The sequence below is a fragment of the Carcharodon carcharias genome, chromosome 7, assembly GCF_017639515.1.
Source record: "Carcharodon carcharias isolate sCarCar2 chromosome 7, sCarCar2.pri, whole genome shotgun sequence".
In the NCBI taxonomy this organism is placed as follows: Eukaryota; Metazoa; Chordata; class Chondrichthyes; order Lamniformes; family Lamnidae; genus Carcharodon; species Carcharodon carcharias.
The window spans coordinates 4,455,222-4,473,280 of NC_054473.1; the positions used below are offsets into that span (position 1 = coordinate 4,455,222).

An 18,059-nucleotide genomic window follows, 5' to 3' on the forward strand; every position below is an offset into this window, starting at 1 on the left:
AAATAAACCCGCAGGATTGACACAGAGTGAATGAGGGGGCGGAGGGGGGGCGGGGGGGATTGATGGGGAGGAGGAGGGGTCGGGGGTGCAGGGAGGACAGTCCAGTGGACCACCTGTGGAGATTAGAACTGGAGCGATGAAAGGTTGGGAGAAAGAGGCAACAGGAGAAATGGAGTTCAGTTCATGTAATTTGCAACCGGAGGCTTGGTCACAGGAACATTTATATTCGAGGCTGTTGGGGAGGGGTATACATGGAGGGGGTTATCAGGAGGGAGCATATGGGGAGGGGGTTATGGGAGGCAGTTATAGGGAGAGGGTTACAGGGAGAGGATTATGGGGAGAGGGTTATGTGCTTTGGGTGGAGATTATGGGGAAGGGGCTATGGGGAGGGGTTATGGGAGGGGGTTATGGGAGGGGTTATGGGAGGGGGTTATGGGAGGGGGTTATGTGGAGGGGATTATGCAGAGGGGTTACGGGGAGTGAGTTACTGATGGAGGTTTACAGGGAGGGGGTTTTTGGGGAGGGGCTTATGGGGAGGGGTTACGGGGAGTGTGTTACTGATGGAGGTTTACAGGGAGGGGGTTTTTGGGGAGGGGATTATGGGAAGGGGTTATGGGAGGGGGTTATGTGGAGGGGATTATGGGAGGGGTTATGGGAGGGGGTTATGTGGAGGGGATTATGGGAGGGGTTATGGGAGGGGGTTATGCGGAGGGGTTACAGGGAGTGGGTTACTGATGGAGGCTTAAAGGGAGGGGGTTTTTGGAGAGGGGATTATGGGGAAGGGGCTGTTGGGAAGAGGGTTATGGGAGGGGATTAGGGGGAGGGGGTTACGGGGAGGGGGTTATGGGAGGGGGTTACGGGGAGGGGATTAGGGGGAGGGGGTTACACAGTTGGAGAGGGGGTTATGGGAGGGGGTTACGGGGAGGGGGTTACACAGTTGGAGAGGGGGTTACGGGGAGGGGATTAGGGGGAGGGGGTTACACAGTTGGAGAGGGGGTTATGGGAGGGGGTTACGGGGAGGGGATTAGGGGGAGGGGGTTACACAGTTGGAGAGGGGGTTACGGGGAGAGGATTAGGGGAGGGGGTTACACAGTTGGAGAGGGGGTTATGGGAGGGGATTAGGGGGAGGGGGTTACACAGTTGGAGAGGGGGTTATGGGAGGGGATTAGGGGAGGGGGTTACACAGTTGGAGAGGGGGTTATGGGAGGGGATTAGGGGGAGGGGGTTAAGGGGAGGGGGTTACACAGTTGGAGAGCGGGTTATGGGAGGGGATTAGGGGGAGGGGGTTACACAGTTGGAGAGGGGGTTATGGGAGGGGATTAGGGGGAGGGGGTTACACAGTTGGAGAGGGGGTTACGGGGAGGGGATTAGGGGGAGGGGGTTACACAGTTGGAGAGGGGGTTATGGGAGGGGGTTACGGGGAGGGGATTAGGGGAGGGGGTTACACAGTTGGAGAGGGGGTTATGGGAGGGGGTTACGGGGAGAGGATTAGGGGAGGGGGTTACACAGTTGGAGAGGGGGTTATGGGAGGGGATTAGGGGGAGGGGGTTACACAGTTGGAGAGGGGGTTATGGGAGGGGATTAGGGGGAGGGGGTTACACAGTTGGAGAGGGGGTTATGGGGAGGGGATTAGGGGGAGGGGGTTACACAGTTGGAGAGGGGGTTATGGGAGGGGGTTATGGGAGGGGATTAGGGGGAGGGGGTTACACAGTTGGAGAGGGGGTTATGGGAGGGGGTTACGGGGAGGGGATTAGGGGGAGGGGGTTACACAGTTGGAGAGGGGGTTACGGGGAGAGGATTAGGGGAGGGGGTTACACAGTTGGAGAGGGGGTTATGGGAGGGGATTAGGGGGAGGGGGTTACACAGTTGGAGAGGGGGTTATGGGAGGGGATTAGGGGGAGGGGGTTACACAGTTGGAGAGGGGGTTATGGGAGGGGATTAGGGGGAGGGGGTTACACAGTTGGAGAGGGGGTTATGGGAGGGGGTTACGGGGAGAGGATTAGGGGAGGGGGTTACACAGTTGGAGAGGGGGTTATGGGAGGGGATTAGGGGGAGGGGGGTTACACAGTTGGAGAGGGGGTTACGGGGAGGGGATTAGGGGGAGGGGGTTACACAGTTGGAGAGGGGGTTATGGGAGGGGATTAGGGGGAGGGGGTTACACAGTTGGAGAGGGGGTTATGGGAGGGGGTTAAGGGGAGGGGGTTACACAGTTGGAGAGGGGGTTACGGGGAGGGGGTTAAGGGGAGGGGGTTACACAGTTGGAGAGGGGGTTATGGGAGGGGATTAGGGGGAGGGGGTTACACAGTTGGAGAGGGGGTTATGGGAGGGGGTTATGGGAGGGGATTAGGGGGAGGGGGGTTACACAGTTGGAGAGGGGGTTATGGGAGGGGATTAGGGGGAGGGGGTTACACAGTTGGAGAGGGGGTTATGGGAGGGGGTTAAGGGGAGGGGGTTACACAGTTGGAGAGGGGGTTACGGGGAGGGGATTAGGGGGAGGGGGTTACACAGTTGGAGAGGGGGTTATGGGAGGGGGTTAAGGGGAGGGGGTTACACAGTTGGAGAGGGGGTTACGGGGAGGGGATTAGGGGGAGGGGGTTACACAGTTGGAGAGGGGGTTATGGGAGGGGGTTAAGGGGAGGGGATTAGGGGGAGGGGGTTACACAGTTGGAGAGGGGGTTATGGGAGGGGATTAGGGGGAGGGGGTTACACAGTTGGAGAGGGGGTTACGGGGAGGGGATTAGGGGGAGGGGGTTACACAGTTGGAGAGGGGGTTATGGGAGGGGGTTAAGGGGAGGGGATTAGGGGGAGGGGGTTACACAGTTGGAGAGGGGGTTATGGGAGGGGATTAGGGGGAGGGGGTTACACAGTTGGAGAGGGGGTTATGGGAGGGGGTTAGGGGGAGGGGGTTACACAGTTGGAGAGGGGGTTATGGGAGGGGGTTACGGGGAGGGGATTAGGGGGAGGGGGTTACACAGTTGGAGAGGGGGTTATGGGAGGGGATTATGGGGAGGGGGTTACACAGTTGGAGAGGGGGTTATGGGAGGGGGTTAAGGGGAGGGGGTTACACAGTTGGAGAGGGGGGTTACGGGGAGGGGGTTAAGGGGAGGGGGTTACACAGTTGGAGAGGGGGTTATGGGAGGGGGTTACGGGGAGGGGATTAGGGGGAGGGGGTTACACAGTTGGAGAGGGGGTTATGGGAGGGGGTTATGGGGAGGGGGTTAAGGGGAGGGGATTAGGGGGAGGGGGTTACACAGTTGGAGAGGGGGTTATGGGAGGGGGTTTAAGGGGAGGGGGTTACACAGTTGGAGAGCGGGTTATGGGAGGGGGTTTAAGGGGAGGGGATTAGGGGGAGGGGGTTACACAGTTGGAGAGGGGGTTATGGGAGGGGGTTAAGGGGAGGGGGTTACACAGTTGGAGAGGGGGTTATGGGAGGGGGTTAAGGGGAGGGGGTTACACAGTTGGAGAGGGGGTTATGGGAGGGGATTAGGGGGAGGGGGTTACACAGTTGGAGAGGGGGTTATGGGAGGGGGTTACGGGGAGGGGATTAGGGGGAGGGGGTTACACAGTTGGAGAGGGGGTTACGGGGAGGGGATTAGGGGGAGGGGGTTACACAGTTGGAGAGGGGGTTACGGGGAGGGGATTAGGGGGAGGGGGTTACACAGTTGGAGAGGGGGTTACGGGGAGGGGATTAGGGGGAGGGGGTTACACAGTTGGAGAGGGGGTTACGGGGAGGGGATTAGGGGGAGGGGGTTACACAGTTGGAGAGGGGGTTACGGGGAGGGGATTAGGGGGAGGGGGTTACACAGTTGGAGAGGGGGGTTACGGGGAGGGGATTAGGGGGAGGGGGTTACACAGTTGGAGAGGGGGTTACGGGGAGGGGATTAGGGGGAGGGGGTTACACAGTTGGAGAGGGGGTTATGGGAGGGGGTTATGGGAGGGGGTTATGGGAGGGGATTAGGGGGAGGGGGTTACACAGTTGGAGAGGGGGTTATGGGAGGGGATTAGGGGGAGGGGATTAGGGGAGGGGGTTACACAGTTGGAGAGGGGGTTATGGGAGGGGGTTACGGGGAGGGGATTAGGGGAGGGGGTTACGGGGAGGGGATTAGGGGGAGGGGGTTACACAGTTGGAGAGGGGGTTATGGGAGGGGGTTAAGGGGAGGGGGTTACACAGTTGGAGAGGGGGTTATGGGAGGGGGTTACGGGGAGGGGATTAGGGGGAGGGGGTTACACAGTTGGAGAGGGGGTTATGGGAGGGGGTTACGGGGAGGGGGTTAAGGGGAGGGGGTTACACAGTTGGAGAGGGGGTTATGGGAGGGGGTTAAGGGGAGGGGGTTACACAGTTGGAGAGGGGGTTATGGGAGGGGGTTAAGGGGAGGGGGTTACACAGTTGGAGAGGGGGTTACGGGGAGGGGATTAGGGGGAGGGGGTTACACAGTTGGAGAGGGGGTTATGGGAGGGGGTTAAGGGGAGGGGGTTACACAGTTGGAGAGGGGGTTACGGGGAGGGGGTTAAGGGGAGGGGGTTACACAGTTGGAGAGGGGGTTACGGGGAGGGGGTTAAGGGGAGGGGGTTACACAGTTGGAGAGGGGGTTATGGGAGGGGATTAGGGGGAGGGGGTTACACAGTTGGAGAGGGGGTTATGGGAGGGGATTAGGGGGAGGGGATTAGGGGGAGGGGGTTACACAGTTGGAGAGGGGGTTACGGGGAGGGGATTAGGGGGAGGGGGTTACACAGTTGGAGAGGGGGTTATGGGAGGGGGTTAAGGGGAGGGGATTAGGGGGAGGGGGTTACACAGTTGGAGAGGGGGTTATGGGAGGGGATTAGGGGGAGGGGGTTACACAGTTGGAGAGGGGGTTATGGGGAGGGGATTAGGGGGAGGGGGGTTACACAGTTGGAGAGGGGGTTACGGGGAGGGGGTTAAGGGGAGGGGGTTACACAGTTGGAGAGGGGGTTATGGGAGGGGATTAGGGGGAGGGGGTTACACAGTTGGAGAGGGGGTTATGGGGAGGGGATTAGGGGGAGGGGGTTACACAGTTGGAGAGGGGGTTACGGGGAGGGGATTAGGGGGAGGGGGTTACACAGTTGGAGAGGGGGTTATGGGAGGGGGTTAAGGGGAGGGGATTAGGGGAGGGGGTTATGGGGAGGGGATTAGGGGGAGGGGGTTACACAGTTGGAGAGGGGGTTACGGGGAGGGGATTAGGGGGAGGGGGTTACACAGTTGGAGAGGGGGTTATGGGAGGGGGTTAAGGGGAGGGGATTAGGGGGAGGGGGTTACACAGTTGGAGAGGGGGTTACGGGGAGGGGATTAGGGGGAGGGGGTTACACAGTTGGAGAGGGGGTTATGGGAGGGGATTAGGGGGAGGGGGTTACACAGTTGGAGAGGGGGTTATGGGAGGGGGTTAAGGGGAGGGGATTAGGGGGAGGGGGTTACACAGTTGGAGAGGGGGTTATGGGAGGGGATTAGGGGGAGGGGGTTACACAGTTGGAGAGGGGGTTATGGGAGGGGGTTACGGGGAGGGGATTGGGGAGGGGGTTACACAGTTGGAGAGGGGGGTTACGGGGAGGGGATTAGGGGGAGGGGGTTACACAGTTGGAGAGGGGGGTTACGGGGAGGGGATTAGGGGGAGGGGGTTACACAGTTGGAGAGGGGGTTACGGGGAGGGGATTAGGGGGAGGGGGTTACACAGTTGGAGAGGGGGTTATGGGAGGGGGTTAAGGGGAGGGGGTTACACAGTTGGAGAGGGGGTTATGGGAGGGGGTTAAGGGGAGGGGGTTACACAGTTGGAGAGGGGGTTACGGGGAGGGGGTTACGGGGAGGGGATTAGGGGGAGGGGGTTACACAGTTGGAGAGGGGGTTACGGGGAGGGGATTAGGGGGAGGGGGTTACACAGTTGGAGAGGGGGTTACGGGGAGGGGATTAGGGGGAGGGGGTTACACAGTTGGAGAGGGGGTTATGGGAGGGGATTAGGGGGAGGGGGTTACACAGTTGGAGAGGGGGTTATGGGAGGGGGTTAAGGGAGGGGGTTACACAGTTGGAGAGGGGGTTATGGGAGGGGGTTAGGGGGAGGGGGTTACACAGTTGGAGAGGGGGTTATGGGAGGGGGTTATGGGAGGGGGTTACGGGGAGGGGATTAGGGGGAGGGGGTTACACAGTTGGAGAGGGGGTTATGGGAGGGGGTTTAAGGGGAGGGGGTTACACAGTTGGAGAGCGGGTTATGGGAGGGGGTTTAAGGGGAGGGGGTTACACAGTTGGAGAGGGGGTTATGGGAGGGGGTTAAGGGGAGGGGATTAGGGGGAGGGGGTTACACAGTTGGAGAGGGGGTTACGGGGAGGGGATTAGGGGGAGGGGGTTACACAGTTGGAGAGGGGGTTACGGGGAGGGGATTAGGGGGAGGGGGTTACACAGTTGGAGAGGGGGTTATGGGAGGGGGTTACGGGGAGGGGATTAGGGGAGGGGGTTACACAGTTGGAGAGGGGGTTATGGGAGGGGGTTACGGGGAGGGGGTTACACAGTTGGAGAGGGGGTTATGGGAGGGGGTTTAAGGGGACAGTGTAAAGGGGAGAATGGCCAAGGTAATGACCCCCTGAGGGATCTGATGGAGAAAGAGGAAGGCAATCCTTAACAGAGGAACTGTACAGGTGAAGCAGGCCAGAGTGTTGTTGCTTCACAATCCCTTCATTGTAAATGTGTTAGAAGCAGTTCAGGGAAGGTTTACCAGACTGATACCAGGAATGGGTGGGTTGTCTTATGTGGAAAGGTTGGACAGGTTAGGCTTGTATCCACTGGAGTTTAGAAGAGTAAGAGTTGACTTGAATGAAACCTTTCTGAGGGGTCTTGTCAGGGTGGATGTGGAGAGGGTGCTTCCTCTTGTGGGAGAATCTAGAACTAGAGGTCACTGTTTAAAAATAGGGGTTGCTCATTTAAGACAGAGATGAGGAGAAATGTTTTCTCTCGGAGGGTTGTGAGTCTTTGGAACTCTTTTCCTGAAAAGGTGGTGGAAGCAGAGTCTTTGGATATGTTTAAGGCAGAGCTAGATAGATTCTTGATTAACAAGGTGAAAGGTTATTGGGGGTAGGTGGGAATGTGGGCTTGAGGTTATATTGAGATCAGCCATGATCTTATTGAATGGCAGAGCAGGCTCGAGGGGCTGAATGGCCTTCTCCCGATCCTAATCCGTATGTTTGTGTGTACCTATGCAGCTCCCCACATTGAGTTTACAGCACAGAAATAGACTATTCAGCTCAAAGGGCCATTCCTCTTCATCTCACCCTATCCCATATCCTTCTATCCTTTTCCCCCTCAGGTGTTTATCCAGCTTCTCCAGTTGGGTGTCACGGTGATGGTCGGTCCTGTCTGTCTGGATGCTTCAGTTAACACCAATCAAGTGTTCCTTGCCAATTCCTATCACTCTTTATTTAGTGAGGAGCAATATTTCTTGTTGAATTCTCACCAGATTCTGCCACCTTTGAGATATCCATTCCTTGTTCAGAAGCCATAAACCCGAGCACAGAAAACACTACAAAGCCTGAGAAAAAGCTGGTGGTGCTGTTAATCAGGGCCAAGAGGTAAGCATCTCTGTAAACAAAGCACGAAGAGACAGGCCAAGTTATAGCATTTCACCCATAGCCCACCATGCCAAAGCACAAATCCATCTCCAAACTCAAAACTCTTGTAAATACTTAGCCCAGAGAAGCACAGAAATCCCGCCCCCCCCTCCCTGTCGGTAAATAACTTCTTAAATTGGCTCCTCCAAACCTGATTACAACCCAAGACACAAAAAAAAATCAGAAGTGAAGATGTTACCGGTTCACGTCTGGTGGAAGAACAGTCTCTGGAGACACTCAGGAAAACATACTCTTTGGATGCAAAGGCACGAGGCAGTCAAGGACACAGGAAGGATTGGATACATATAAGAGCAAGTTATTAACACACACATCATTGGATATTGGCAAAGAGACCTGTCAACTGCCAATACCAAAAGCAGTGACAAATGGAGACAGAAATTCTTTGGCAAAATGAATTCCCTTTTGTGCAATTGGCTTAAGTAGAACTGGTTACAAATCAGGCGCTGATATGCTGAAGGGCTTCTGAAGCAAGGTGATATACACACACTGTCAAGGGGACAGTGAACTAGCAGTGAAAAGTGAGAAAAATAGAATTTCATCTTTACAGGGAAGGATATCGCTGGAGGAGAAACAATCAGACAGATGTCATTCATACAGCAGTGCTGTTATCGGGGGAAGAAACCCCGACTCCTTACCAATACATACCTGTCTACAGGTAACTCTCTGACAGCACCTACCTGCCCAAAGGTAACTCCCTACAAACACATACCTGGCTACAAGTAATTCCCTACTGGCAGATATCTGTCTACATGTAACTCCCTACCAAAACATACCTGTCTACATGTAACTCCCTGCCAATACATACCTGTCTACATGTAACTCCCTACCAAAACATACCTGTCTACATGTAACTCCCTACCAATACATACCTGTCTACATGTAACTCCCTGCCAATACATACCTGTCTACAGGTAACTCCCTATCGGCACATACCTGTCTGCAGGTAAATTGCTACCGGTACGTACATGTCAACAGGTAACTCCTTACTGACACATACCTGTCTACAGATAGCTCCCTACCAACACATACCTGTCTACACTTAACTCCCTATCGGCACATACCTGTCTAGAAGTGACTCCCTACTGGCACATACTTGTCTACAGGTAACTCCCTACCGATATATACCTGCCCACAGGTAACACCTACGGACACATACCTTCTAAAGATATCCGCTACCAATAATACCTGTATACACATAACTCCCTACCAACACATAACTGTATACAGGTAACTCCCTACTGACACATACCTGACCATAAGATCATGACGTAGGAGCAGAAGTAGGCCATTCAGCCCATCGAGACTGCTCCGCCATTCAATGAGATCTTGGCTGATCTGATAATCCTCAACTCCAATTTCCTGCCTTATCCCCATAACCCTTGATTCCCTCATTGAATAAAAATCTGTCTATCTCAGCCTTGAATATACTTAATGATCCAGCCTCTACAGCCCTCTGCAGTAAAGAATTCCACAGATTCACTACCCTCTGAGAGAAGAAATTCCTCCTCATCTCTGTTTTAAATGGGTGACCCCTTGCTCTGAGATTATGCCCTCTGGTCCTAGACTCTCCCACAAGGGGAAACAACCTCTCAGCAACTACTCTGTTAAGCCTCCTAAGAATCTTATATGTTTCAATAAGGTCGTCCCTCATTCTTCTAAATTCCAATGAGTACAGGCCCAACCTACTCAACCTCTCCCCATAAGAAAATTTCTCCATACCCTCTACAAGTAACTTCCTACCGGCATTTACATGTAAACAGGTAACTCCCTATGGACCCACACCTGTCTATAAGTAATTCCCTACCAGCCCATTCTTGTCTATAGGTAACTCCCTACCAGCACACCCATCTACGGGTAACTCCCTACCAGCACATATCTGCCTACAGGTAACTCCCTAATGGCACATACCTGTTTACAGGTAACTCACAGCACATAGCTGTCTACAGGTAACTCCCTACGGGCACATACTTGTCTATAGGTAACTCCCTACTGGCACATTACCGTGTACAGTATCTGCATTCCAGCACATGCCTGTCTACAGGTAACCCCATACTGAAACATGCCTGTCTACAGGTAACTCTCTACCGGCACATACCTGTTTACAGGTAACTCCCTACCGGCACGTACCTGTCTATAGGTAACTCCTTACTGACACCCACCCGCCTACAGGTAACTCCCTAGGGATGCATACCAGGCTACAGGTAACTCCCTACCAGCACATAACTGCCTACAGGTAACTCCCTACCAGCACAGACCTGTCTACAGGTAACTCCCTACTGGCACATACCTGTTTACAGGTAACTCACGGCACATAGCTGTCTACAGGTAACTCCCTACAGACACATACTTGTCTATAGATAACTCCCTCATTTCTAATTCTGATTGGACAATCAGTGTCCAGTAAGAGGGATGAACAGAAGAAAGTTTATATTGAAAAGACAGGTCACTTTACTGCTGATATCACTTTAATACTTCAATATATGCAGCTGATCCCAGGCAATAAACACTGACCTCCACCATAAACTCCAAAGTTAAGCAATTACAGCAGTTATAAAGCTCCTCAGAGTTGTGTTGTCATAAAGATTATTATTATATGTAGAGATCCTTGCCAACACAAACATAAACAATATAAATCATGAAATATAAGTGGTAGAGAGTGACTGCTGCTCTCCAATGAGCTCGGGAACTCTCACAGAGCCGGGTTTGTGTTGCTGTCTGTGTGTTAAGGAAAGCTAGCCGTTCTTTCATTTATAGGCGCCTTTAACTCCAGAAATAAACCTGACTTCATGCACATTGGATTTGGTACCTGAGGTGTTGATGTAATGTTTTATGTCCCAAAACCAAGTCTCAGCCCTCCAATGGTGAGGTGATTGAACAAGACAGAAAAATTGCAGAACACAATTCATGATAGCATTGAGATTGAGTGAGTGAAACAGGTCAGCTCTCACTGGTTTAGAGACGCAGATTGCAAGCCTTTTAAAGGTGCAGTTTTGTCCCAATAGACTCATTGAGCAAGTCTGTGCCACGACTATCTCCAATGTCATGTAATGAACGTTCCGGAAGGATTCAAGCATATTAGTGCCGGGGTGGAGTCAATTCCGCAATGCTGATTGAAATTTCAAAAGACTACAAACTTTTCCAAAGATCATGCTGCAGTTCTGAAGAGTTTGAATCAAGCTGCGATAGTGTGGACCGTCCCATTGGGCTGTTGAGGGGGTGGGGGGGGGGGCGGTGGTTGGGTTTGTGCTAGGCATCCCTGTTTGTCCTGAGAAGGTTGTGGGTCACCTCTGTGACCCGCTGGCAATGTTTAGTGTAACTGGGTGGGTTGCAATGTCACATCAGAGGGCAGTAAAAAAACTAACCATTTTACTGTGGGACTGGAATCACACCAGCCCATACGGGGACAGTGGATTTCCTCTCTTAAAGGACATTAATGAAAGTGATGGGTTTTTATGACAATCCAGGAGCTTCTTGGTCAGTTTTGTTTCAGAGTTTTTCTGAAAGCTGACACATATTCTCAATCACACAGGGCAGGAAGGTCGAGGTGAACAGGAAGAATGCTACAGTCAGCCTCAGGGTGTCTTGGACTGCTCCTGATCAGTTGCTAGTGACCCACCCCATCCCCCCCACTCCCCCCTCGCCACCTTTGTGAACTCCAACCTGTGACCAAACTGAACTCAGCTTCAACAGCCGCTCCTCCAGGCAGTTCATACCTGTGGAATCATCCAGAATCTTGCCTCTCAAACATTCAGGTGAAGTACCAGATTGTGGCTGTGGAGGGACATAAACCGAAGGGGAAATGTTGGGTAATAAAGTTTACGATGTGGTGCCCAATTACTGAAGTAGCAACAGAAACGATCATGGTGCCTATAGAACTTGGGTAATTTCAATCAAAAGACGATAGAGTTACTGGATAAAGTGATTAGGTGAAGAAAAGTGGCTGGCAATAATTGGTTAATAAGACAATCAGCATTCATGCATGTTAAAGAAGGGACAGAAGAGGGAATACCCAGAACTGTTACTGTGTGTTGCCAAGACTAAAGCTTTGCTTCACTGACAGTGTCTTGCCCAGCTTCAGTTATATGGAAAAGCCTCTTAGGAACTAGGCAGCGTTGTAGTTAGAACCAATGAAATCAACTGGATTGAACCAATACAGCTCAGTATTTCCATTGATGGTCCAAAAGGGCGGGAAAAAAATCACTCTTCAATTTGGACTCACACTGGGTTCTAGGTTCAAAACGGACCAGAGTTCCCTGGGAAAAGTGTACTGAATCTTCTTGGCCACACATGAACAATAATTACTCGCTATTCATCATAGAATTGGCCCAGAAATTAACAAAGGCCTAAGAGAGCTAGGGACAAGTTGAAGTTGGATTAGGATGTGAAAACACAGCTCAAAGATAAAGGTGAAACTTCTCCTTGAGTTTGCACTGCTGAGACGTGGATGGGTAGGAAGAGGAAGTGGTTGAGTGGGATGAAGAAGTGGATGGGTAGGATGAGGAAGTGGTTGAGCGGGATGAGGAAGTTGTTGAGCGGGATGAGTAAGTGGATGAGCAGGATGAGGAAGTGGATTGGTGGGATGAGGAAGTGGCTGAGCAGGATGAGGAAGTTGTTGAGTGGGATGAGGAAGTGGATGGGTAGGATGAGGAAGTGGTTGAGCAGGATGAGGAAGTAGTTGAGCAGGATGAGGAAGTGGTTGAGCAGAATGAGGAAGTGGTTGAGTGGGATGAGGAGGTGGATGGGTAGGATGCGGAAGTGGTTGAGCAGGATGAGGAAGTGGTTGAGTGGGATGAGGAGGTGGATGGGCAGGATGAGGAAGTGAGTGTGGAAACCACATCTTCCTCTATCACCTAATCATTTTACCTGTAGGTGAAAATCAAGCTCCTGGAAACCCAGGGTTTTGCATGTACACTAGATCTTAACTATAAAGAGGCTAGTAGAATATAGCAGATAAGTAGGTTGGTAAAGTAGAGCATTAGACTTGTGAACACAAATAAGAGAGTCTTTATATCTTATTAAACCCTGCACCTGGCAGAAGAGAGCCAGGAAGATACAAAGGACAAGTTGGCATCTATTGTTGCTTAGCACTTATAGAACTGCAGTGTGGCCTGCTGTTCAGAGTAACTGCCAACCTCAATGGTGTGAAGGTGCAGACCCCAACAACAGGAAAGCATGACACATCAAGAACTCTCCTGAAGAAAACTATAATTACAGATGAGATTAATCAGACTGAAAGTGAGGCAGAAATCAAGCTGACTATATCAGCAAAGACATACCTGGGGACCGTGCGTCACTTAATCACCAGGGATCTTCCAGGAGGCAGGAGCAGGACCACAGAAAGGACGCACAATTTAAATGAAGTATGGCAGCCCCTGGCACCAGGGCATGGCCTGTACCAAGTGAGGGAGTACCTGTTTAATTGATTGTGTGGGGTTAGGTAAATCATCAGAAATCTCCAAATGTCATAGGTGGGAGTAGAAGGATGGTAGGAGCAGATTCAATAGTAACTTTCAAAAGGTAATTGGAGAAATACTTGGAGAGGAAAAGTTACAGGACTTTGGGGATAGAGCAGGGGCAGTGGGAGTAATTGGGTAGATCTTTCAGAGAGCTGGCAGAGGGATGATGGGCCAAATGGCCTCCTTCTGTGCTGTAAGATTGTAAGGTTAATTACAAACATATTTTATCAGATGCTTGTTACTCATTCTACAAATATAAAGCAATTAGTACTGTACCAGTGTGCTGAGGTGTGTGGTGGAAGAACATAACCCTCCCAGTTGGCTCACACATGGGGAGGTTACCCACACTACAGCTGATGAGTTGCGCTGTAACCCAGGTGACAGGGTTAGTCACAATGCCAGTTTTAAGTCACTGTTGGGAGACCTGGGATTAAATCCAACTGCAGGAAAAAGGAATGTAGACCAGCTTCCTCTCTGTGGTCACTATTAATGGTCAATGATGTTCATGCCAGACATGGTCAGATGAGTCCCAGCAATTTTTAGTAGTATTCATCTGGCTTAAGGTAGTGTAGAATAATGAGCACTCCCTGGTATATCAATAAACTAGTACCAGCTCCATGTGTGACAGTGACTGGCAGCTACAAGGATGATACCTGGCCCTCCTATACTCATGAGTAAAGGATCAGTACCCATGCGTGCTTTAGTTTTTACTTTGTCCTCTCTTTCTTGGCCAACTCTCCCCTCCTAAGGACATTGACCACCCCTTTGATAGGGGTCCATTCCACAGGGGCTGATCACCCTCCGATATCTCAACCGCCAAAGTGGTTATTACCAACCTGTGGGGGATGGAATTGTCCCTTTGATGCCCCAGTTGCTGCCTTTGGGCCTGGGATCCACTGAAGCTCTGCAAAACACCGGAGCAACCCAGCAGGCCCAGCGGGTGGGAGTGAGAGACACTGACGAGCGATGGATGAAGGGCGAATGGTTCTAATGGCTGTGTCCTCCGCTGGTCCAAACCATCCTTGGGTTTATAATCTCTGCTTTGCCACTTCTCGCATGATCTTCAGCTTCTGCCTGTTGATACCAGCTGGATTCCGCTTGTCTTTCAGAGCAGCCGCCCCCAGCAGATGCCTGTCTATCCACATGGTGAATTCCCACACACACCCCTCCAATACTACAGGCCAGGTATCTGTAGCTGTCAATCACTCAGTTATAGCATAGGGTCCCAACCATGAGTGGGTGATGGACACCATTGGTTGGCTGGGAGGAGAGTGGGGGTGGGGAGGTTTGCGTGCAGGGTCAGAGGTCACTCTGTGAGTTGCACCCATCGCAGATACAAGAATATAGCTGCTGATACCAGGGAGTCTTCATCCCGATCTTCAGCAGTTTCCCTTTTGCTTGCGAAAATACCCAAAATGTTTTTTTTTTGGAGAAAAAAAAAGAAATGATTAAAGTGTATCTCCTGCGTTGCTAGGTTACCTGTAGCAGTTGTTGTGAAAACGATTGTAGCTGCCTAGTGCTGTAAGTGCTCCTAATCCAATCGCATATGAGAAAAAGATCTGGGTTCCTGCATCAATCCAAACCTTCAAGAGAAATCAAGTAAAATAAAACATTCTATAAAGGCAACAGCAGAATGCGTGGAAGTAAATGGGACGACCAATCCATTGGGTTGAAGGGTTCAGATTAAAGAAACCTAAAGAATCCAACAACAACAACAAAGTTCTTATTTCCGACAAACTGGATTAAATTAGAGCAAAGACGTTTTTCTCCTAGTTACTTCCTCAAGAGCTCTCCACAACTCCACCAGGGGCAAACTGGCTCGTGGCCCAAATATAAAAGAGGAACATTTTCAGCCCAGTCCAATGATTTACAGAAAATTCTCCAGGAATCAGAGCAGGAAGTGGGGATGAAACTCAAACAATAACTAAACTGGGAGGACGGTAAAAATCCATCTGTTACCTGCGCTTCACCAAGCTTGGACCAATCAGGTTTCAGGTAGTAAATGATGCCATCCAAAGCTCCCGGAAGCGAAACTCCATGAGCAAGGAGAATGATCAGGACAAGATACGGGAACAAAGCAGTGAAGTAGACAACCTACAGAGAGAGAAAGAGAGAGAGAGAGAGAGCGAGAGAAAGAGAGAGAGAGGTGAACGGAAGAGTGGTGTCATTCAATTGGCCTTCAAAAACATAACAAGTTTTACAAGAGGGATTTCATCCAGTAAACCTTTCCCATTTATCACAGAGCCCTCAGAGAGACACTGTCCCTTTCCCAGTCCCTTGTCAAATTCTCTCAGTGTTTCAAACATCTGTTACATCACAATTCAACCTCCTAAGCACAAGGAGTTTGCAAGCCAGCATTATGCTACCCAATCTCATAGTTTAACCCTTTTAACCAATGGTGACACAACACAGTCTCTCTAAGGAACCACGCACTGTCAGAGGGTCAGTACTGAGGGAGTGCTGCATTGTCAGAGGGTCAGTACTGAGGGATTGCAGCACTGTCAGAGGGTCAGTGCTGAGGGAGTGCTGCACTGTCAGAGGGTCAGTACTGAGGGAGTGCTGCACTGTCAGAGGGTCAGTGCTGAGGGAGTGCTGCACTGTTAGAGGGTCAGTACTGAGGGAGTGCTGCACTGTCAGAGGGTCAGTACTGAGGGTGCTGCACTGTCAGAGGGTCAGTAATGAGGGAGTGCTGCACTGTCAGAGGGTCAATACTGAGGGGGTGCTGCACTGTCAGAGGGTCAGTACTGAGGGAGTGCGGCACTGTCGGAGAGTCAATACTGAGGGAGTGCTGCACTGTCAGAGGGTCAGACTGAGGGAGTGCTGCACTGTCAGAGGGTCAGTACTGAGGGAGTGCTGCACTGTCAGAGGGTCAGACTGAGGGAGTGCTGCACTGTCAGAGGGTCAGTACTGAGGGAGTGCTGCACTGTCAGAGGGTCAGTACTGAGGGAGTGCTGCAGAGTCGGAGGGTCAGTACTGAGGGAGTGCTGCACTGTCAGAGGGTCAGTACTGAGGGAGTGCTGCACTGTCAGAGGGTCAGTACTGAGGGTGCGGCACTGTCAGAAGGTCAGTACTGAGGGAGTGCTGCACTGTCTGAGGGTCAGTACTGAGGGAGTGCTGCACTGTCAGAGGGTCAGTACTGAGGTTGCGGCACTGTCAGAGGGTCAGTATTGAGGGAATGCTGCACTGTCAGAGGGTCAGTACTGAGGGTGCTGCACTGTCAGAGGGTCAGTACTGAGGGAGTGCTGCACTGTCGGAGGGTCAGTACTGAGGGAGTGCTGCACTGTCAGAGGGTCAGTACTGAGGGAGTGCTGCACTGTCAGAGGTTCAGTACTGAGGGAGTGCTGCACTGTCAGAGGGTCAGTACTGAGGGAGTGCTGCACTGTCAGAGGGTCAGTCTGAGGGAGTGCTGCACTGCCAGAGGGTCAGTACTGAGGGAGTGCTGCACTGTCAGAGGGTCAGTACTGAGGGAATGCTGCAGAGTCGGAGGGTCAGTACTGAGAGAGTGCTGCACTGTCAGAGGGTCAGTACTGAGGGTGCGGCACTGTCATAGGGTCAGTACTGAGGGAGTGCTGCACTGTCTGAGGGTCAGTACTGAGGGAGTGCTGCACTGTCAGAGGGTCAGTACTGAGGGAGTGCTGCACTGTCAGAGGGTCAGTACTGAGAGTGCTGCACTGTCAGAGGGTCAGTTCTGAGGGAGTGCTGCACTGTCAGAAGGTCTGACAGTGCAGTGCTCCCTCAGTGCCTACCCTTTGTTGCTGTAAAACAATTTGGTCTGAATGTGGATGGGGGCTTATTCCTATCCAATGGACTAGTTTAATGGGCTTCTACAACTCACATAATGAGGGGAGGAATCACCAGCACCTTTTAGATCTGAGCATCAGTTGCACACCAGCCCACAATTCTAAGCTGATTTTCCCATCCCTACCTGCTGGGGATGTCCAGAGTGGGGTTTGAACCAATGTATTTCTGACTCTGAAGCTGACTCAGTGGTTTGCTTCCAACACTCCCACTGTGTCAATCTCCTATTGTTTGATATCTCGATGAGTTTTACCGAATTCCCTGTTGGAGGCGAATTGTACCCATGTCGTAAGCAATGAAACAGTTTGATTGGCTGCTCTATGCAGCGCCAGGCTAGGCTACCTCTTATCCAGAGGGGAAGCAGCGGATCCGATTGCAGCTTCCAATCACCAATCAGAGACTGAGTGCAATTTTATCAAAGACCCTGGGGCCAAAACAATTCAATTCTTGAAGTGTACATGAGGATATTTGGTGGGTAGGGCAGCTCAGTAAGCAACCTGATGGGAATGCTCCCACCATCAGCCACACATGATCCTGAGTGAGGGGCCATTACAGCAGAGTGAGAATCAAATGGATGCTTCATGTAGAAGTTTCAGTCCAGGCCCAAGGTGCCCATTGGCCTGTTCTGTGCTGGTCCAGTTTTTCTGACCTCTGAAAGTAATGAAGCCAATTATCGAATATTAACCCAATATCAATTTGTACAATCCAAATCCTCAATGTGTTATGTCTCCCTCTGTCTTTGAAAAATCCACAAGGAAATTGATGCAAAAAAACTGATCTTGACTTCCCAGCGTAGCCCCACGAGTTAATTAACAGGATTCTATTGGCCAGCTCGTACAGACAGGAAATTCTCATTATGGTTAAGACTTTCAAACCCTAATTACTCCATGTGGAGTCTCTGTTTGTCCAGTCGGACATGTGCACTGTCTCCATGTATTGATGTAAGCCACATGTACCCAAACTCTGAATATTCAGGCATAGATTGACGAGCGCTGAGCCTTAGGGGCTCCTGTGTACCCCCACTGACCCCACCTGCAGTCTAACCATCTAAGAACTGACAAATGATCAGCACACAGCAGCAGTGAGAACCCACCGCTTAACTGAGGACCCTTTAGCCAATAGAGCAGAGATTTGCAGGGTTATGTGAAGTAAGGTGAACGGACAGTCGTCAAACTCCTG

The 18,059-nt window shown here is 51.6% G+C and overlaps 1 protein-coding gene across 1 annotated transcript in view; it reads right to left on the minus strand.

Annotated features, from left to right (window-relative positions):
- The window catches only part of LOC121279914 (sodium- and chloride-dependent creatine transporter 1-like), a 320,312-nt gene that overhangs the window by 84,817 nt on the left and 217,436 nt on the right, over nucleotides 1–18,059 (minus strand). The window contains exons 6-8 of the mRNA XM_041191475.1: nucleotides 15,042–15,176; nucleotides 14,562–14,665; nucleotides 7,452–7,576 (exon numbers count right to left, since the gene is read on the minus strand). Coding sequence (XP_041047409.1) covers nucleotides 7,452–7,576; nucleotides 14,562–14,665; nucleotides 15,042–15,176 — 364 coding nt within the window. The remainder of the gene's footprint in view (nucleotides 1–7,451; nucleotides 7,577–14,561; nucleotides 14,666–15,041; nucleotides 15,177–18,059) is intronic.